This window comes from Cervus elaphus, chromosome 19, assembly GCF_910594005.1.
Source record: "Cervus elaphus chromosome 19, mCerEla1.1, whole genome shotgun sequence".
Taxonomy (NCBI): Eukaryota; Metazoa; Chordata; class Mammalia; order Artiodactyla; family Cervidae; genus Cervus; species Cervus elaphus.
Window position 1 is genome coordinate 79,011,880 of NC_057833.1, and position 22,430 is coordinate 79,034,309.

Consider the following 22,430-nt stretch of genomic DNA (forward strand, 5'->3'; position numbering starts at 1 on the left):
GAGGGATACATACTGTCATATGTAATAAAAATATTTTTTAAATGCTTGTTTATGATAAAACACCAGATTCAGAATAGTGGTTACCTCTGGTGATTGGGAAGGGATTATAATTAGTGAAAGAATTCAGAGCTTCAGTTGCATTTGCTAATGCTTGAATCCATAAACTGGGAGTTGGATATACTTGTTCATTGTATTATATTTTACACTTTTTTGTATATCTTAAAATGTTTTATGACATCCTTGTAATAATTTTAGGAGGGTCATGAAAAGCCATGGCATTCATTTGTTTGTAAAGATTAGAAACTGAATGTCAACAAGTTGATACGATTTTTTAGTATCAAAGGTTAACAGGCATTTAAAAGCTCCTTGTTACCTGCCCCTGAATTACAATACACCAAGCAATCAAAGATGAAACACACAAACAACTTCCTGTGTGCACGTTGCCAAAGGAACTGCTAGTTGGGTACCAGTGTCTTGAGTCCCAACTCCCTACATTTCTAACTAGCATTGCTATTTACATATACTTTTTGGTGTTTTGAGAAAAGTTTGTAAAAACATACATGGGAAGTGATGTATAAAATTGAGATTAGAGGACTTTCCTGGTGGTCCAGTGGTTAAGACTCCATGCTTCCAATGCAGGGGGCATAGGTTCCATCCCCAGGTGGGCAGGGAAGTTCTGTATGAGGCATGGAATGGCCAAAAAAAAAAAAAAAAAGAGAGAGAGAGATTGGATGCCAGATGATAAATTGAACAGTTTACCCTGCAAATAAGCATCAACTCAGCTCTGAGCTTCCAGGTGGCCTGGACAAGAGGAGAAACCCTCTGAGTCAACAAGAACCAGTTTATTAGGAGAGTTTTCTTGGTACTGAAATTTGGGGAAGAACTAGTCACAAGGATCTTTACATCAAGGGCACTGAAGCCTTTTGTGTGGTGCTCAAATCTCTTGATTTGCCCTTGACAGTGACTTCTTGTGATTCACTTACTTCACACAGGACCAGAGTGATCTGGTTATAACAAGGCTCAGATCCTATTGGCCCTTCAAAGGCCTCACTGCATACAGGTCAAGGCAGGACCCCTTCCTCATCCTCCAAGCTCTCTGCCCTGCCTAAGCGTCTGCCCTCACTGCCCGTCATTCTGCTGCTCTGAGTCAGACCCCTGTCACCCCAGTCTTCTTTCCTTCCACACATAGCTTAACCTGCCTGGCCACTTCTTCCCTCAGTTGGGAATGCCCTGCTCCCCAGAGAACCTGGCCATCCAAGTCTCCATTCAAATGCCATTCCTACCCCCCCCCCCCCCCCCCCCCCAGACCCCACCAGAGAGGTTTTCCTTAATCACATTGACAAAGGCAGCCTCCCTCCTAGTCTCATCCCTAGGCCTCAGGCAAAAAGGCCAGGACTGGGCCTGTTGCAGGAAGGGGGACCCCTTCCAGGGCCCAAAACTGGGCTCTTGTCTAACACTCGGAAATGAATTGTCCGAGGAGACACACGTGCTGACATAGCAAGAGATTTTATTGGGAAGGGCATGGTTTATGGTGATGGGATTAGTTTCTGGGTGGTCCCTGGCCAATCATTCTAATTCAGAGTCTTTCCTGGTGGCACACAGCATTGCTCAGCCAAGATAGATGCTAGCGAGAGGGATTCTGGGAAGTGGATGGACACGCGGTGTCTCCTTTCGACCTTTCCCGAACTCTTCCTGTTGGTGGTGGCTTATTAGTTCCATATTCCTTATCAGGATCTCCTGTCATAAAACAACTCATGCAAATGGTTACTATGGTGCCTGGCCAGGGTGGGCGGTTTCAGTCAGTGTGCTTCCCCTAACAGGCCTGCCTGTTGAGGGTGCCCCTGTGGTCATCCTCCCAGTAGCCCATCGGGCCAAGGGGACTGGCATCCTCAGAGCCTAGGCCTCCACTCCACTGCCCTGGTCACCTGGGACCCTGCAATTCTCTGCCCAAATGACCCAAGTTCATTTCTAGAATCTGTGGGCCTCTGCCTTAGGCCCTTCTCCCATGGGTGGTCTGTGCTACCAGTTCACACCGCCCTGAAGTCTGAGGTGGCCACAGGGTGGCTGGCCGTCTGCAGAAGGCATCAGTGGCTCTTGGACATTGGGGCTGAGGTGTTAGGCATGAGTGCGGGGACCCCTCACAGTAGGAGCTGGAGCCAGGCTGGGGAGAGAGAGGGGCAGGGGCAGGGTGTGCATCTAGGGATGAGGTTTGGGGTTGGCTCACCCAGCTCTGCCGTGTTCCAGTGCAGACCTCAGAAGTCTGAGAATACTGAAGCTGAGACCTTCTAGGTCTCTATGAAGTTAATTTGTCAGGGTAAGAAGATAGGTCATATTTTATTTAGCACTTCGTGAGCTTGGTTTGCAACTTATAAATATTTTGACACTGTGGGCCTCCATTGGTTTTCTTGCTACATCTCCACAAATGTTAGAGGTGGGCCTTGCTTCTTCTACCTGAAGGTCTGTCAGGAAGATGTGGGAGTTGGTTCAACTGACAGGGCCTGGTGTTCACAGCACCCCTAGAAGCACCTTTTCTGCCTCCTCCTTGCTGGGGGATTCAAGCCCTCTTCTAGGCAGCCCTGCTCTCACTCTTCTGTTTCCCTGTTTGTTTCCTTTGCAGCAAAAGACAATCTGAAATTACCTTATTTCTTTGTTTTATGTTTCTCATAAACATATGTTTGTTTATCTTCCCACTAAAGTATGAGTTCTGTGAGGTCACGGGCTTATGGCTGCATCTTAGAACTTGGCAAGCATTCGATGGTTATTAAAAATGTGCTGAATGAGTAACATTGGGGCAGTTTTGTGGGAGGACAATGCTGGGTACAAAGATGACTAAGAAAGGCCCTGTATCCCCAGCGGGCGCCAAGCCAGGTAAGGGAGCAGACCAGAAAAGAGACAAAAGTCCTTTGCTTTCAGTTTCGCACTCCTTAAGAGGCTAATTAATCTGGAAACAGGAATTGTGAATGTAGCCATTACTGGGGAATTTCTACTGGAAGAGAAATAGTTTGCAAACCAAATCAGTGCCAGGCAAGGCAAGATGATGCAGCAGAATGGGTGGAGACTCATTCCTTCTCCCTGAAGAGAAATTGCCTGTGGTCTTTCTAGGAAGGGATGGTGTCAAATGTTTTCTGTTGTTAAGCTAAAAATACTGTTCAGAACAGAGGCGAAAACCCCCTGGATGCTGCTCTCTGCCTCGTTTAACTCCCATGGCAGACAGTGACGGCTGCAGCGCAGCCTCGGGTGCGCACTCCCTCCGTCCTTCACCAGGGCCTCCTGGTGGAGCAGGCGGCTCGCAGCACTCTCTAGGTGCCCCGTGTGAATGTAGGAAACAGACACAGCCACTAACAGAGAATTTTTTTTTAAAAGAACAAGGTTCCTTCCTTTTCACTCAAAGAAACATGAGGTCATTTTTATCCAAAGATGATAAACCCAATCCACTTGAAATAGGGATGAAAATAAAATAAGAAATACTCAAAACTACTCTTGATGCCAAATTCAGACTTAAATTGAAGAAAGTAGGGAAAACCACTAGGCCATTCAGGTCTGACCTATATCAAATCCCTTATGATTATACAGTAGAAGTGACAAACACATTCAAGGGATTAGACCTGATAGACAGAGGGCCTGAAGAACTATGGACAGAGGGACAGAGGTTCGTGATTGCACAGGAGGCAGTGATCAAGACCATCCCCAAGAAAAAGAAATGTAAAAAGGCAAAATGGTTGTCTGAGGAGGCCTTACAAATAGCTGAGAAAAGAGACACTAAAGGCTAAGGAGAAAAGGGAAGATATACCCAACTGAATGCAGAGTTCCAAAGAATAGCAAGGAGACATAAGAAAGCTCTCCTCACAGATCAATGCAAAGAAATAGAGGAAAACAATAAAATCAGAAAGACTGGAGATCTCCTCAAGAAAATTAGAGATACCAAGGGAACATTTCATGCAAAGATGGGCACAATAAATGACAGAAATGGTATGGACCTAACAGAAAAAGAAGATATTAAGAAGAGGTGGCAAGAATATACAGAAGACCTACACAAAAAAGATCTACATGACCCAAATAACCATGATCATGTGATCACTCACCTAGAGCCAGACATCTTGGAATGCGAAGTCAAGTGGACCTTAGGCGGCATCACTCCAAACAAAGCTAGTGGAGATGATGGCTAGCTCCAGCTGAGCTATTTCAAGTCCTAAAAGATGATGCTGTAAAAGTGCTGCACTCAAAATGCCAGCAAATTTGGAAAACTCAGCAGTGGCCACAGGACTGGAAAAGGTCAGTTTTCATTTCAATCCCAAAGAAAAGTGATGCCAAAAAAAATGTTTAAACTACCACACAATTGCACTCATCTCACATGCTAGCAAAGTAATGCTCACAATTCTCCAAGCCAGGCTTTAACAATATGTGAACTGCAAACTTCAGATGTTCAAGCTGGATTTAGAAAAGGCAGAGGAACCAGAGATCAAATTGCCAGCATCTATTGGATCATTGAAAAAGCAAGAGACAGATATCCTAAAGCCTTTAACTGTGTGGATAAGAGCAAACTGTGCAAGATTCTTAAAGAGCTGGGAATACCAGACCACCTTACCTGACTCCTGAGAAATCTATATGCAGGTCAAGAGGCAACAGTTAGTCCCAGACAAGGAACAACAGACTGGTTGCAAACTGAGAAAGGAGTACGTCAAGGCCGTATATTGTCATTCTGCTTATTTAACTTCTATGCAGAGTACCTCATGAGAAATGCTAGACTGGATGAAGCACAAGCTGGAATCAAGATTGCCAGGAGAAATATCAATAACCTCAGATTTGCAGATGACACCACCCTAAAGGCAGAAAGTGAAGAAAAACTGAAGAACCTCTTGTTGAAAGTGAAAGATGAGAGAGAAAAAGTTGCCTTAAAACTCAACATTCAGAAAACTAAGATCATGGCCTCTGGTCCCATCACTTCATGGCAAATAGATGGGGAAACAGTGGAAAGAGTGACAGGCTTTATTTTTGGGGGCTCCAAAATCACTGAAGATGTTGACTGCAGCCATGAAATTAAAAGACGCTTGCTCCTTGGAAGAAAAGCTATGACCAACCTAGACAGCTTATTAAAAATCAGAGACATTACTTTGCCAACAAAGTTCATCTAGTCAAGGCTATGGTTTTTCCAGTAGTCATGTATGGATGTGAGAGTTGGACCATAAAGAAAGCTGAGCACTGAAGAATCGATGCTTTTGAACTGTGGTGTTAGAGAAGACTCTTTAGAGTCCCTTGGACTGCAAGGAGATCCAACCAGTCAGTCCTAGGGGAAATCAGTCCTGACTATTCATTGGAAGGACTGATGCTGAAGCTGAAACTTCAAAACTTTGGCCACCTGATGTGAAGAACTGACTCATTGGGAAAAACCCTGATGCTGGGAAAGATTGAAGGCAGGAGGAGAGAGGGACGATAGAGGATGAGATGGTTGGGTGGCATCACCAAGTCGATGGATGAGAGTTTGAGCATGCTGCAGTCCATGGTGTTGCAAAGAGTCGGACATGACTGAGTGACTGAACTGACTGACTGAAAACTACACTTGATCAGATTTTTATCTTGGACTTGAAAAACAGCTAAAAATCACAACAGTGACCTTACACTTTGCAAAATTAGATTGTAATTTCACTAGGTGCTAATTCTTCAACAATACTCAGCATGCATATATTTTTATCTTTTAATTAAAATGTAGTTGATGTATAATATTCTGTTAGTCTCAAGTGTACCACATAAAGATTCAAAGTTAAATACATTACAAAATGATGGCCACAGTAAATCTAGTAACCGTCTGTCCCCCAACAAAGCTATTAGAGCAACACCAGTGACATTACCTGTGCAATACAACACAGTGCTGGGACTTTTTGATTTTAGAAGTGGCAGTTTGTACCTCTTAATTGCCTCCTCCTATTTCACCCAACCCCCACCCCCTCCCCTCTGGCAATCACCTGTTTGTTCACTGTATCTATGAGCCTGTTTTATTTTTGTTTGTTCATTTGTTTTAAGATTCCACATATAAGTGAAGTCACATGGTATTTGTCTTTCTCTATCTGACTTGCTTCACTTAGCACAGTGCCCTCTAGATTTATCCATGTTGTTGAAAATAGCAAGATTTCATTCTTTTCTATGGCTAATATTCCACCGTGTGTGTATTGGAGAAGTAGAGACATCCTACTTGTTCTATGGCGCCCAGCTACACACTCCACCCTGGCTGCCAGACCTGGATGCTCTAGGGGTGTTCCTTACCTGAGCTGTGTGTGTGCGCACTTCTGTTGTGGGGGAGCCGATACTGTGGGTGAGCACATAAGCAGGCTGACCCCTGTTGGCTGTGGCTTGTGGTTACTGTGTGTCCACTGGTGGGCAAGGAAGGCTCCTGGTCTAATTGGCTGCAGAGAGGATTCCCAAATGGTACTTGCCAGTGCCAGTGTTAATACAATAAAATGAGATCCCCAAAATGTCTGCTTCCAGCATCTCCATCTCCAGGGGGAGTCCCTCACTCCCTCCTGCCTCTCCAGGAGGCTCTTTAAGATCAGCAAGTGGGTTTCACTCAGGATCCTTTTAAAATCTTGCCCCTTTGCTGGGACTTGAAGCCTGTGAGATTTTACACGTGCATTTAAGAGCAGATTCTCTGTTTCCTGTAGCCCTCCAGCTCTCCCAGATGGAAGCCCAGCTGGTTTTCAAAGCCTGGCTTCTGGGGCCCAATCTTCCCCATGCAAGATCCCCAGGCTATGGAACTTGATGTTGGACTTGGACACCTTGCTCCTCAGGGAGAACTTCTGCACTTGTGATTTCCATCTCATTTGTGGGTCACTGACCATAGGATGTGGCTAGACTCATTTTTGCACCTCCTACCATCTCACTGAGGTTCCTTCTTTATATTTCTAGTTGTAGAAAATCTTTCCTGCTAATCTTCAGGTTGTTCTTAGAGATCATTGCTTTGTGAGTAGTTATAATCTTAATGGCAAGAGGTGAGCTCAGAGTCTTCCTACTTCACCATCTTGACCTCCCCATCTCAGATGCAAATATTTTTAAATAAAATTGTATAAATCACCTCATTCCTTGCTTACTTGGATTTCAAGGTATTTATTCATTCATCTAACAAGTATTAACTGTGTACTTGTTCTGTGCCAGACACTGTTCCAAGCAGCAGGATCAGTGAACAAAAATGGTGAAAATAATCCCTGTACTATGGATCAAAATCACTGCAGATAGTGACTGCAGCCATGAAACTAAAAGACACTTGCTCCTTGGAAGAAAAGCTATGACAAACCTAGACAGCATATTAAAACGCAGAGACATTACTTTGCCAACAAAGTTCCATATGGTCAAAGCTATGGTTTTTCCAGTAGTCATGTATGGATGTGAGAGTTGGACCATAACGGAGGCTAAACACCAAAAACCGATGCTTCTGAACTATGGTGTTGTTCAGAGTCCCTGGGACTGCAAGGAGATCAAACAAGTCCATCCTAAAGGAAATCAATCCTGAATATTCATTGAAGGGACTGATGCTGAAGCTGAAGCTCCAATATTTTGGCCACCTAATGCAAAGAACTGACTCATTAGAAAAGACCTTGATGCTGGGAAATATTGAAAGCAGGAGGAGAAGGGGACGACAGAGGTCAAGATGGTTGGTTGGCATCACCAACTTAATGGACATGACTTTGAGCAAACTCCAGGAAGGACAGGGAAGCCTGGCATGCTGCAGTCCATGGGGTCGCAAAGAGTCAGACATGACTGAGTGACTAAACAACAATAACAAGGAACCTTATTTTCTAGTGGGGATTGACAAATCATAAATATAAAGGAAAAGCAAAGTACAGTAGAAAGTAACAATGCTAGGAAGAAAATACAAAGCAGGGAGGGTGGATAGGCAGAGCAGAAATGGGGTGAAGTTTACAGCTTTAAGGCTTCCCTGGTAAAGAATCCACCAGCAATGCAGGAGACCCTGGTTTGAATCCTCAGCCAGGAAGATCCTCTGGAGAAGGGATAGGCTAAACCAGTCTAGTATTCTTGGGCTTCCCTGCTGCCTCAGCCGGTAAAGAATCTGTTTGCAATGTGGGAGACCTGGGTGCAATCCCTGTATTGGGAAGAGCCCCTGAAGAAGGGAAAGGCTACCCACTCCAATATTCTGGCCTGGAGAATCCCATGGACTGTATAGTCCATGGGGTTGCAAAGAGTCGGACATGACTGAGTGACTTTCATTAGGTTTTTCATAGCTAGGTTTACAGCTTTAAAGAATGTGGTCAGGGTAGGTCTCTGAAAAGATGACACCAGGGCAAAGACTTGAAGGAATTGAGGAAGAGAGACATGGATGTCTACAGAAAGAGCATTCTGGTCAGAGGGACAGCAAGTGCAGAGACCCCGGCACGGGCTGTGCCCACTGTGTTCAGGAAAGGTCAAGAGGGTCAGTATAGCTGGAATGGAGTGAGTGGGGGGATGGAGGGAAGAGATGTGTTTTGAGAGGCACCTGGCAGGAAGATCCCTCAGGGTATCATAGACCACCAGAAGGACCCTGACGTTACTCTGAGCAAGATGGGAAGCTCCAGAGAGGCTTTTGAGCAAAGGAGAAAGGGATCTGGGTCTCTCTGGCTGCTGGATTGGCAACAAAATGGAGGGGAGTGAGCGTAGAATCAGGAGACCCATTAGAGGCTATTGAAGCAGCCAGGTGAGAAAGCATGGCAGCTTGGATCAGGGTGGCACAGCTGGAGATGGTGAGAGCCAACAGGATTTAATAGCTGATCTGATTATGAGAGACACTAGACTATCAGAGTATGACAGAAAGAGACAAATCAAGGATGAATTAAAGGTTTTAGGCCTGAGGAATTGGAAGGTGGGAACTGACATGAGCAGAACTGGGGAGGGCTTCAGCATTAGGATGATGGGGGAGGGACTGGATATCAGAAGTTCAATTAAGTGTGATAACTGTAAGATGCCTCCTGGACATTCAAGTGGAGATATCAAATGGGTAGAACGTAGACGTTCAACGTTCATTCCCGAACATCTGGAAACTTACCTCACAAGCTGCTTCCTTTCCTTAGGGGACCCCTTACTTTCTACAGAACACTGGGAACAAAGCTGCAGGGAAGACTCATGAGCCAGGTACCAAAAGCACAAGATGCTATTATCACCAGGGCACACTTTGGCCTCTGGAGTAATTCCATGGACAGAGGATCCTGGGAAGGCTGCAGTCCATGGGGTCACAAAGAGTCAGACACCACTGAGCACGCATGCACAAAGAAGGCAGCACCTCGTTGAGTAGGTGCAGGTGGACCTCTCTATGCCCAGAGGTAGTAGAAGGCTCTTCGCCTGTCTTTCAGGCCAATATGTGGGAGGAACAGCTAGAGTTGGTAAATCCTGTGGGCAAAGACAATGCAAATTGATGGACAGTCTACAAAACAACTTTCTTCTGACATTTGAAAGTGTCAAGGTTATTGAAGGAGATTAAAGAGACGTGACAGGGTACTTACCTAGTGGTCCAGTGGCTTAGACTCCATGCTCCCAAAGCAGGGGACCCAGGTTCAATCCTTGGTCAAAGAACTAGATCTCACATTCTGCAGCTAAGAGTCTGCATGCCCTAAGACTTGAAACAGCCAAATAAATATTTTTTTAAAAAACAGAGGCATAATACAATGTAATTATTTTGACCTGGATCCTTTTTTATAAGGGATATTTTTAGACAACTGAATGTTGTCCATTCAGTTCTCCAGTTCAAGCGGGAGAGATAAGAAAGTCTTGCTCAGTGATCAATTAAAAGAAATAGAGGGAAGCAATAGAATAAGAAAGGCTAGCGATCTCTTCAATAAAATTAGAGATACCAAGGGAACATTTCATACAAACATGGGCACAATAAAGGACAGAAATGGTATGGATCTAGTTCCTTGACCAAGGTATGGACCTAACAGAAGCAGAAGATATTAAGAAGAGGTCAGAAAGGAGAAAAGGAAAGATATACCCAACTGAATGAAGAGTTCCAAAGAACAGCAAGAAGACATAAGAAAGCCTTCCTCAAGTGATCAGTGCAAAGAAACAGTGAAAAACAATAGAATGGAAAAGACTAGAGATCTCTTCAACAAAATTACAGATACTGAGGGAACATTTCATGCAAAAATGGACACAATAAAGGACAGAAACAGTATGGATCTAACAGAAGCAGAAGATATTAAGAAGAGGTGGCAAGAATACACAGAACTACACAAGAAAGATCTTCATGACTCAGATAACCACAATGGTGTGATCACCCACGTTGAGCCAGACATCCTGGAATGCGAAGTCAAAGTAGACCTTAGGAAGCATCACTCCAAACAAAGCTAGTGGAGGTGACAGAGTTCCAGTTGAGCTATTTCAAATCCTAAAAGATGATGCTGTTAAAGTGCTACACTCAAAATGCCAGCAAATTTGGAAAACTCAGCAATGGCCATATGACTGGAGAAGGCCAGTTTTCATTTCAATCCCGAAGAAAGGCTATGCCAAAAAAATGTTCAAACTACCACACAATTGCACTCATCTCACATGCTAGCAAGGTAATGCTCAAAATTCTCCAAGTCAGACTTCAACAGTACATGAACTGTGAACTTCCAGATGTTCAATTTGGGTCTGAAAAGGCAGAGGAACCAGAGATCAAATTGCCAACATCCATTAGATCATAGAAAAAGAAGAGAGTTCCAGAAAAACATCTACTTCTGCTTTATTGACTACGCTAAAGCCTTTGACCATGTAGATCACAACAATCTGTGGAAAATTAAAGAGATGGAAATACCAGACCACCTTACCTGCCTCCTGAGAAATCTATATGCAGATCAAGAGGCAACAGTTAGTCCCAGACAGGAACAACGGACTGGTTCCAAATTGGGAAAGGAAAACATCAAGGCTGCATACTGTCACCCTGCTTATTTAATTGATATGCAGAGTACATCATTTGAAATGCCAGGCTGTATGAGGCACAGGCTGGAATCAAAATTGCCAAGAGAAATATCAATAATCTCAGATATGCAGATGACACCACCCTTAAGGCTGAAAGTGAAGAGGAACTGAAGAGCCTCTTGATGAAAGTGAAAGATAAGGGTGAAAAAGTTGCCTTAAAATGCAACATTCAGAAAGCGAAGATCATGGCATCTGGTCCCATCACTTTATGGCAACTAGATGGGGGAAAAATGGAAACAGTGAGAGACTTTATTTTCTTGGGCTTCAAAATCACTGCAGATGGTGACTGCAGCCATGAAATTAAAAGATGCTTACTCCTTGGAAGAAAAGCTGTGATCAGTTTTTCTAGACAGCATATTAAAAAGCAGAGACATTACTTTGGCAACAAAAGTCCATATAGTCAAAGCTATGGTTTTTTCCAGTAGTCATGTATGGATGTGAGAGTTGGATTATAAAGAAAGCTGAGCACTGAAGAACTGATGCTTTTGAACTGTGGTGTTGGAGAAGACTCTTGAGAGTCCCTTGGACTGCAAGGAGATCCAACCAGTCCACCCTAAAGGAATCAGTCTTGAGTATTCATTGGAAGGACTGATATTGAAGCTGAAACTTTAATACTTTGGTCACCTGATGTGAAAAACTGACTCATTGGAAAAGACCCTGTTGCTGGGAAAGACTGAAGGCAGGAGGAGAATTGGATGACAGAGGATGAGATGGTTGGATGGCATCACCAACTTGATGGACATGAGTTTGAGCAAGCTCTGGGAGTTGGTGATGGACAGGGAAGCTTGGTGTGCTGCAATCCCTGTAGTTGCAAAGAGTTGGACACGACTGAGCAACTGAATGAAGTGAACTCGGACAACTGGGGAAACTTAAATGGACTGGAGAATTAGATGACAGTAATGTATCAGTGATAACTTTGTGATTTTTAGGGTTGGTCTGTGGTTATGTATGAGAGTGTCTTTATTTGAAAGGAATACACACACAGTCTTTATTTGTAAAGCATACACACAAAATACAGGAGAAAGGAACATCAGGTCAGCAAAAAGGCTAGAGTCAAAAAAGGGTTCTTTGAACTATACCTGTGACTCTTCTGTAAGTCTGAGATTGCTTCCAACTAAAATAATACTAGAATGTGAGCACAGTTTTGTGTGCCATCCTTGAACTATTTTTCTGATGGCTCAGGTGGTTGGTAAAGAATATGCCTTCAGTGCAGGAGACCAGGGTTCGATCCCTGCTTTGGGAAGGTTCCCTGGAGAAGGAATGGCAACCCACTCCAGTATTCTTGCATGGAGAATCCCCATGGACAGTGGAACCTGGCGGGCTACAGTCCATGGGGTTGCAAAGAGTCAGACTTGACTGAGGGACTAACACTAAAGAACTACATTGACATAGCCCTCTTCTTTACAGCCCTGCGAGAAAGAGAGGGCCCACAGAGCAATCAGTAGTTGATGGGAAAGTAAATAGATGTGATAAATATATTGTTTACAAATAACAATTAAACATCAGAAGAGGCTAGTGAAGGAGTTTGGAGGATGGGAAACAGGACTTGGAGGAAACAGGTGAGGGAGTAAGTATAGTGCTCCCTGGCTGTTTAATGGAGTCTTTTGGCTGGAAAATCAGCCAAATACATACTGGGGGTTTCTCCAGGCAGCTGAAGCTTCTTTAGAACCATGGTAGGCTTCCTTCAACTCCCTGAGTCTGTCACTGTCTCAGCAGGATGGTGATCCACCCAAAGAGCACCCACCTACAAGCAAAGCATCTGGACTAAGATGATATTTAGGATCTCTTACTTAAAATACTTTGAACAGAGGATAAAATTGATTAAGGATATGAAGCATGAGACAAAATAGATGAAAAAGAATTAAAATACACTTTTTTTCATTTGAGAATGTAAGTTCTTTTTACTTGAGGTATCTACCTAACTAAAGGGATAGTTCCTCCTTTTGATAAAACTAACCCCCTTTCTACTGCATAATTGCACTCATCTCACACGCTAGTAAAGTAATGCTCAAAATTCTCCAAGCCAGGCTTCAGCAATACGTGAACTGTGAACCTCCAGATGTTCAAGGTGGATTTAGAATAGGCAGAGGAATCAGAGATCAAATTGCCAACATCTGCTGGATCATTGAAAAAGCAAGAGAGTTCCAAAAAAACATCTATTTCTGCTTTATTGACTACGCCAAAGCCTTCAACTGTGTGGATCACAATAAACTGTGGAAAATTCTGAAAGAGATGGGAATACCAGACCACCTGACCTGCCTCTTGAGAAACCTGTATGCAGGTTAGGAAGCAACAGTTAGAACTGGACATGGAACAACAGACTGGTTCCAGATAGGAAAAGGAGTACATCAAGGCTGTATATTGTCACCCTCCTTATTTAACTTATATACAGAGTACATCATGAGAAACGCTGGGCTGGAAGACGCACAAGCTGGAATCAAGATTTCTGGGAGAAATATCAATAACCTCAGATATGCAGATGACACCACCCTTATGGCAGAAAGTGTAGGTGAACTAAAAAGCCTCTTGATGAAAGTGAAAGAGGAGAGTGAAACAGTTGGCTTAAAGCTTAACATTCAGAAAACTAAGATCATGGCATCTGGTCCCATCACCTTATGGGAAATAGATGGGGAGACAGTGGAAACAGTGTCAGACTTTATTTTTTTGGTATCCAAAATTACTGCAGATGGTGACTGCAGCCATGAAATTAAAAGACGCTTACTCCTTGGAAGGAAAGTTATGACCAACCTAGATAGCATATTAAAAAACAGAGACATTACTTTGCCAACGGAGGTCCGTCTGGTCAAGGCTATGGTTTTTCCAGTGGTCATGTATGGATGTGAGAGTTGGACTGTGAAGACAGCTGAGTGCTGAAAAATTGATGCTTTTGAACTGTGGTGTTGGAGAAGACTCTTGAGAGTCCCTTGAACTGCAAGGAGATCCAACCAGTCCATCCTGAAGGAGATCAGTCCTGGGTGTTCATTGGAAGGACTGATGCTGAAGCTGAAACTCCAATACTTTGGCCACCTCATGTGAAGAGAAGAGTTGACTCGTTGGAAAAGACCCTGATGCTGGGAAGGATTGGGGGCAGGAGGAGAAGGGGACGACAGAGGATGAGATGGCTGGATGGCATCACCGACTCAATGGGCATGAGTTTGAATAAACTCCGGGAGTTTGTGATGGACAGGGAGGTCTGGCGTGCTGCGACTCATGGGGTCGCAAAGAGTTGGACACGACTGAGCGACTGAACTGAACTGAACCCCCTTTCCCCCTTAAACAACACAGGAAACACTCCCTTCTCTTTTCAAATCTTAGATAACAGCAGGAAAGACCCCTGAAATAGAATTTTCTGTTTTGTGATTCCTAAAATACTGGAACACATCATTGCAGGAATATTACAGCCTGTTTTCTGAGTGTCAGAGTAGATTTATGCTGTAATCTTACAACATATAAATCTTAAAGCACCTGTCACTTTTCTTTTGACTTAAAATGAATTTGTTTATGGCACGCCTGATTTCATTATTGACCCACAATTTATTTGGAAGAAATAAATTTACAAACACAGAAATGTTTACCACATATTTTTGTTACAAGTTTCTAACAATTGTACTGTGGTCAGATAACAAGATCTCATATAAAAATCAGTATTTGAAAAGTGTAGTAACTTGAATTGTTGTCTAGTATATGGTCAGTTTTTTGTAAAGGTTACATGAGAGTCTGGGGAGAGTGTGGGTGCTATAATCATCAGATGGGAGAGGGTCCTATATATATCTATTAAATCTAGCTTAATAAGTATATTCAGATTTTCTGTTACTAATTTTTTCCAATGCTTTCCTATAACAATAACTGAAATCCTACATTATGAGAATGTATCTGACAATTTCTCCCTGTAGTGCTTGATGGATTTATTTATTTAATTTTTTTTTGGTATTGGTTTGTTTTGCGGCCTGTAGACTCTCTAGACACATGGGATCTTAATTCCTCAACCCAGGGATCAAACCAAGTCCTCTACATTGCAAGGCAGATTCTTAACCACTGGAGCATCTGGGAAGTCCTACACTTGATGTATTTTTATTCTACTTTATTAGATGCATGCAGATTTAGAATTTTCATTTCTTCCTGGTGGATTGAACTGTTTTCATTATCTAAGGGCATTCTTTATTCCATTAATGCTTTTTTTTCCCCCTTAAAATCCATTTTGTCTCATAAAACATATATACTAACGCAGATTTCTTTTGGTTTTTATTTGCCTGACATATCTTTTATTTTTAGATTTGCTTACTCTCAACCTTTCAATGCCCTATATTTTAGGTGTGTTTCATAAATTATACCTAGATGGATTTTGCTTTTTAGACAGTGAGTTTATTCATCAACATTTGCTGGAGGATGTTTAGATCACAAATAAAATAGCCCTTCCAGGAACGGTAGCTGTAACCGGGTACCCAACAAGAACCTATTGCACCACCATTTTCAGAAAGGGCCTGAACGTCACACATCCCATGTAGGGGTGTCACGTGTTGCCCCAGTGTGGGAAGTGGTCGTCTGTCTCTGTCCACCAGATACAGACACAGACATTGGAAATACTAGACATGGAGAGAAGTGGTACAAAATCCATGTTTCATAAAAGTTCCTGGTACTTGTTAGCACCAATGACCATGAAGACACTGGTATTAAAGGGAGAGCTCATGGCACTCTTCTATGGTGCCTCATACATATTTAATGTGCAGGAATTTCTTATGTTCTGTAAAATCATTTTTCAAGATTTCCTTAAACTGTGTCTAAAGAGTAATCTGTGTTTCTTAACGCTTTCTGTTAAACTCGGTTTTCTCTCTACAAAATTACTTTTTCTTAAATCCCACTGTGCCACCAGTCTTCTTATGTCATTCCCCCCACCCCCAAATTCAGCTAGGAAAGATAAAAGTATTTAAAATAATGTCTCAACTGGCGGCAGAACAACAAAATTACTTGAAGCTCCCAGTTGAACTGAAGTAGGATTACTGTGTAATTCACCACTGGGGAAGCAACAATAAAGTACATGGGAGTAAAACAATTGGTTATCAGGTTCCTGAGGCAACAGGTACTCTGCTTCAATGTGTGTGTGTATGTGTGTTTGTGTGTGCTCAGTTGTTCAGTCACGTCCAACTCTTTGTGTAGTCTGCCAGGCGCCTCTGTCCATGGAATTTTTCCAGGCAAGAATAGTGGAGTGGGTTGCCATTTCCTACTCCAGGGGATCTTCCCAACCCAGGGATCAAACCTGCCATCACCTGTTTCCTAAATTGGCAGGCAGAGTCTTCACCACTGAGCCACCTGTGTGAGTGTAAACACCACTTAAATATGAAAAGCTCAAGGCTCAGAGAGGTTAAGGAGCTGACACGAGGTCATGCAGCCTGCGAAAGGGAGAGCTAGGGTCCAGCTCTGATCTCTCTGAGTCCGAAGTCTGTATCCTAGTGATGAAAAGAATGAGCACTGGAGTGAAACTACTGGGACTCACATTCCAGCTCCACCACTTAAAAGTCAGGTGCTGGTGGGCAGGTTACATAATACCCTCTCCCTATATATATATATATATTTACATTCAGTATCTTAGTTTCTTCATCTGTAAGATGGGAATAACAATAATGTCTATCTACACTGTTGTTATGAAGATTTAAAGGGATGATTTGAGATGATGCTCAGAATGGGGACTGTCACACCGAGAAAGTGCAAGAACTGTTAGTGTGGTTTCAGGGGACCTTTGGGGCTTCTTTATCATCAACGGTTAATATTAATAACCACATTCTAAGGTTTCTTTAATGTTGGGTTCACGTGGTTCTCACCCACTTCTTCACACATCCTCCACACCTACCAGGCACCTCACTGTCTCCCGCTGCTCTCACACACGTCCTCCGGCTGTTACAGCTCAGGTGAGATGGTGCCTCCTCCTCTTCCACAAGGTATCCCTGATTTTCCCAACCATGAACTTTCACAAGACACTATTTGATGGCACTGAGTGGCCGTCTAGGTCATCCCTTCATTCCCCAAGTCTTTCCTGAGCACCTACTGAATGCCTGGTCCTGTTGTAGGTACTGAGTCCCTCCTTTATGGAATTTGTATGCTAATTAGGGAAGTTGGGAGAGGCCAACAGCAAACAGATACACGCAAAAAGATGGAAGAAAAATACCAAAAGTAACATGTGCTGTGCAAATAGTTCAGGTGGTGTGATCCTGTGGAACAACTGGGTGGATCTCTTAGACTCAGTGGTGAAGGATGGTTTCTCCAAGAAGGTGATATTCAAGCTGAGATCTGAATGGCAAGAAGGAGGCAGCAATGTAAAGATCAAAGGGAGAAGCATTTTAGGGAAGAGGGAACAGCTCGTGCACAGGCCCAGAGGTGGGAATAAGCTTGGATTGTATTTAAGGAACAGAAAGGAGGTAGGTGTGACTGGAACCTAATGGCTAAGGCAGACTGTGGACAAGACAGAGCAGGTTGGTAGAGGAAGGCAGGAGACAGATTATGCACAGCCTGATAAATGAGGGTAGAGAAGGAACCAGATCCTAATGTTATAGGAGTCTGAGACAGTGAAGTGATAGGATCTGACTGTGGTTTGGTACGTATCAGCAGGGAAGCTGTGAATTTCTGGGAGTGGTTGAGGTGACTACAGATGGGAAGTATCTTGGGTTTGGTTCTGTTAATCTCTTAGCAAAGGTGGGAAACCTACATAAGCTGGAGGATGTGGGCCCTAGGGCTGCCAATCTCTCCAGCACTTGAAGTTCCAAGACCTGTGTTTGAGTTCAGGTTCCATCAACCACTAGCTGTATGAGTTTGTGAAAGCCAGCACACTTATTGTCATCTGTAAAGTGGAGATGAACATTCAATGCATTGCCTAGTTCACAAGGGTCATTTGAGAGAATAAATGTAAAAGCATTTTGTAAGCTCTGACTTAACATAAAAATGTAAGTTAAAATTTAAGGTTCATATATCTTGCATTGTAATTGCAAGCAACTAGATCAGGATCAGTTACTTCTTTTTATCTGCCATAATACCTAACCCAGGTCTATGTGTTCTAGGGATTACAAGGTTGTACAATACTGTACAATAAAATTTAAAAAATATTAAATGAAAGCATTTGTGATTAATGCCTTCAGTTATTGTTAGCATTACTATCATTATTGTCTAGCAATAATACATTTAAAATTCTGGGGGAAGAAATTCTGGGGGAAGAAACTCTGATATTTCTTTTCACCAAATTCATTAATGAAGAGTAAAGAAACATTTCTTCATAGTTAAAGTTATAAAAATATTTATACTTGCCCCTTAGTATCCTTGGGCTCTGCATCTGTGTCTTCAACCAACTGGGGATCAAAATTATTTGAAAAAGAAATTCTAGAAAGTTCCAAAAAGCAAAACTTGAATTCGTTGCAAGCCAGCAACAATTTACATATCATTTACACTGCATTTACAAGTATTTACATAGCATTTACATTGTATTATGTATTGTAAGTAATCTAGAGATGGTATGTACATAGGTTATATGCAAATACTCTGCCATTTTATAAAAGGGACTTGAGCATCCATGGTTTTGGTATTTGCAGGGGGTCCTGAACAAATGCTCTGCCAAAGGGACCGATTGTATAATCATCAACCTAATTCATCGCACAACGTTTTCATTAAAAAAAAAAATTACATATTTATTTATTTGGCTGCTCCGGGTCTTAGTTGCATCATGTGGGATCTAGTTGCCTCACCGTGGATCAACCAGGCCTCCTTCATTGAGAGCGCAGAGTGTGGGATCTAGTTCCCTGTGGAGGGATCAAACCTGGGTCCCCTGCCTCGTGAGCACGGAGTCTCAGCCACTGGACCACCAGGAAAGTCGCTAATTAATGATTTTAAAAAGCATGATATCCAAAAAAACACAAACATGGTATCCACAGAGGATTGGTTCCAGGAAATGCGCCTGCCCTCTGCAGATACCAAAATCCACGGATGCTCAAGTCCCTTGTATAAAATGGCAGTGCAGTTACCCTTGGTATCCGCAGGTTCCGCACCCCTAGATTCAACCACCTGTGGACACACAGGGCTGACTGTACAGTTTCCCAGTGTGTGACTTTTCTTCCTCTTTCCTGACTTGCCCGGCAGATCCGCTGTGCAGAAGCTGGGAGCGGAGGTGTTTGAGGAGGTCTACAGCTACCTCAAGAGAGCAAGGCAGCGGGGAGCCAGCGAGGCAGAGGTCTGGGCAGCTCTGGAAAGAGTGGTGCCTCGAGTCAGCGACTGTTTTGAGGTTGACCAACTACTCTACTTTGAGGAGCAGTTGCTGATCACCAGGGCAGAAGGGGTCACTCTTCCCCAGAACCATCATGAAGCAGCTGTCAGAAACAAGCGGGTCCCAGTGGACAAAGCGCCCGTGAAAATCCCTCAGCACTGTCGCTGACCTCTGTTCTGAGTGCAGAGCAGTGGTCTCTACCTTCAATCCCTTGTCAATCTCCTTCAGAGAGTAGTAAACCTGGGCCGTAGTGTGGTCAGGTCTATACTGTGAGACAGGCATTTGGATCAAGTTGTCTTCCTGAAGAGTAGTCCTGCTCTGGTGCCTTTGGGCCTCCAGCAGGGTTGGCTCACCCTGGCCTTGGCCTGGGAGAGGCCACGTGCTCTTCACATTTCCACTCAGTGCCGACTGCTCTGAGTCTCCAGGGACTGTGGGCCGCCTGCTCCTGAGGGGGGTTGGTCCCCAGCCTCTGACATGCTGAGTTTCTTTTCAGGGGCCGGATGTACCTGTCTCAGGTTACCTGCTTTTGGCCCACTTTACCCTTGAATGCCTAACAAGCAAGAAGTGCATATGTGTAAGGACAGAGTGAATCCTTTCTGTGATGTATTCCCCAAACTCATCCAAGGAGTATTAAAGACTTTTATTCGTGGCTATAAAATAAATCACCTGTTTTTCTCTTGTCCTATCCAGAAGTGTCTTGTTGAACGTAACACATCCATCTAAGGATAATTACTACTTAGAGGAGCTAAGACTTTGCTTGTTGCCTATTATTGTCCAGTGTTGTGCTCATTACTGTAAGAATCTTACTTCATCAAATCTCTTCACCAGAGAGAGAGAGAGAGAGTGAGGAGTCATGGTCACGTGGGTTGGAGTCCCAAACTGGATTTTGGCCAGGTTCAAGTCCCTGTTACTCTGGTGTCAATTTTATTTTTAGTCCAGTCACAAGAACTCAAGAGGGGCGGAGGGGAAATTTCCTCCTCCCTGACACTTGGGTAGTTTTTGGGTCAGAAGAGGAAATAGGTAGATTTTCAACTATTTTGCAAGTAAAACATGTCCAGGGAACATCACCCTGCATTTAAGAACATACTGGAGAGGGGAAAAAGACTGCCTTTACCCTCTTACTAGCTGGAGCGGCGAGCGGCGCCTGCAGGACACTGGAGCAGCTGGCAGGAGATACCCCACGTCCAAGGTCAGGAGCGATGGCTGCGCTTTGCTGGAGAAGGCGTGAAGACATACCCCGCGTCCAAGGTAAGAGAAACCCCAGTAAGACAGTAGGCGCTGAGAGAGGGCATCAGAGGGCAGACAGACTGAAACTACAATCACAGAAAACTAGCCAATCTGATCACATGGACCACAGCCTTGTCTAACTCAGTGAAACTAAGCCATCCTGTGTAGGGCCACCCAAGACAGACGGGTCATGATGGAGAGTTCTGACAAAATGTGGTCTACTGCAGAAGGGAATGGCAAACTACTTCAGTATTCTTGCCTTGAGAACCCCATGAACAATATGATGGGAAACAGTGGAAATAGTGTCTGACTTTATTTTTGGGAGCTCTAAAATCACTGCAGATGGTGACTACAGCCATGAAATTAAAAGACACTTACTCCTTGGAAGGAAAGTTATGACCAACCTAGACAGCATATTAAAAAGCAGAGACATTACTTTGCCAACAAAGTTCTGTCTAGTCAAGGCTATGGTTTTTCCAGTAGTCATGTATGGATGTGAGAGTAGGACCACAAAGAAAGCTGAGCACTGAAGAACTGATGCTTTTGAACTGTAGTGTTGGAGAAGACTCTTGAGAGTCCCTTGGATTGCAAGGAGATCCAACCAGTCCATCCTAAGGGAGATCAGCCCTGAGTATTCATTGGAAGGACTGATGTTGAAACTGAAATTCCAATACTTTGGCCACCTGATGCGAAGAGCTGACTCATTTGACAAGACCCTGATGCTGGGAAAGATTGAGGGTGGGGGGAGAAGGGGATGACAGAGGATGAGATGGTTGGATGGCATCACGGACTCAATGGACATGAGTTTGGGTAAACTCTAGGTGTTGGTGATAGACAGGGAGGCCTGGCATGCTGCAGTCCATGGGGTCACAAAGAGTTGGACAGGACTGAGCGACTGAACTGAACTTACCCTCTTAGGTTCTGTAGCTGGAGTCTTCAAAGTAAACTGACCACACACAGCAGAAGAAAAAGGATGCACATTTTATTTGATTTAATGTTTTTACATGGCATATGTGTGTGTGTGTGGGGGGGGGGGGGGATGCTTTTTAGAAAGAAGTGAAACTGCCAAAGAAACAGGCCTGACAACTTAAACACTATTTTGAAGAAAGAGCAGGGATCAATATGTGGAGATAAGACAAAACAGAGGGAAAAGAGATTTGAGCTCCAAAGGGGGTGAATTCTGGGACCGTGACAAGGAGACATATGGAACTGGTGGCAGATAAGGGGTGAGCTAGGAGTCTGCACAGATCCGTCTCGGCATTGGTGCCCCATCTCCAGTGATAAGAGTATTATCCTTTCCCCCAGTCCAGGGAGGGTGCTTTTTTCATGGGAAGTAATGCTTTTAACAGAGCTCTTCCTGCATCTGCTGTTTCTTAATTACTTTCAGCTCAAAATAATCCTTATGCCAAAGTGGCATATTTGGAGGTGGCCTATTCTTGTCCCCTACAATGTCTAGGAAGACAGGTGCAGAAGGAAAACATGTTATCCCCCAGGATTTATGCTGTGCACTGTATCAGTCATCACAGAAAGGAAAGCTAGGAAGAAATACCATCTTGGATCAGAGCTCCATGTCTTATAAAAGAAGCTCACTTTGTTTACTTTCCAGCTGGTTTACTGGGAACGGCAGCACAGACTTAAAATGACTAGAAAGTTCCTTTTGGATTTTATCATTGGGAAAATGCTTTGTCCCTCAGCCATACTCAGTGTGGGCATTAATCACTGACCAGATTGCAAGATGGTGAGTGGAAATTGGCTGAGCAATTGGAGAGCCAGGAAGCTGCTTGTTATGAATCAGTCACAGGAATGAAGGAATAAAGAAGCCCTGCTAGTGCGTGGCTTTGTAAAATACATATATATTTCAGAAATGCCAACTGACCTCTCTGCTTCCTCTTTATGCAGGGGAAATGCCACCAGCTATTCTGGGTTATGTAGAAATAAGGTGCACAAAGGAGAGTGATGGGAATTAATTATTTAATGTATTTGGGGCTGGGGCCAAAGTGAAAGCTCTCAGTCCATTATATGGGCTCAGGAT

The 22,430-nt window shown here is 43.6% G+C and overlaps 1 protein-coding gene across 7 annotated transcripts in view; it reads left to right on the plus strand.

The window, feature by feature from the left end:
* NEK11 (NIMA related kinase 11) overlaps positions 1 to 19,840 on the plus strand; it is a 280,951-nt gene extending 261,111 nt beyond the window's left edge. For all 7 annotated transcript variants that reach the window (XM_043874531.1, XM_043874532.1, XM_043874537.1 and 4 more), the window contains one exon: positions 19,048 to 19,840. In XM_043874531.1, coding sequence (XP_043730466.1) covers positions 19,048 to 19,339 — 292 coding nt within the window. In that variant the 3' untranslated portion in view covers positions 19,340 to 19,840. The remainder of the gene's footprint in view (positions 1 to 19,047) is intronic.
* Positions 19,841 to 22,430: the final 2,590 nt, after the last annotated feature.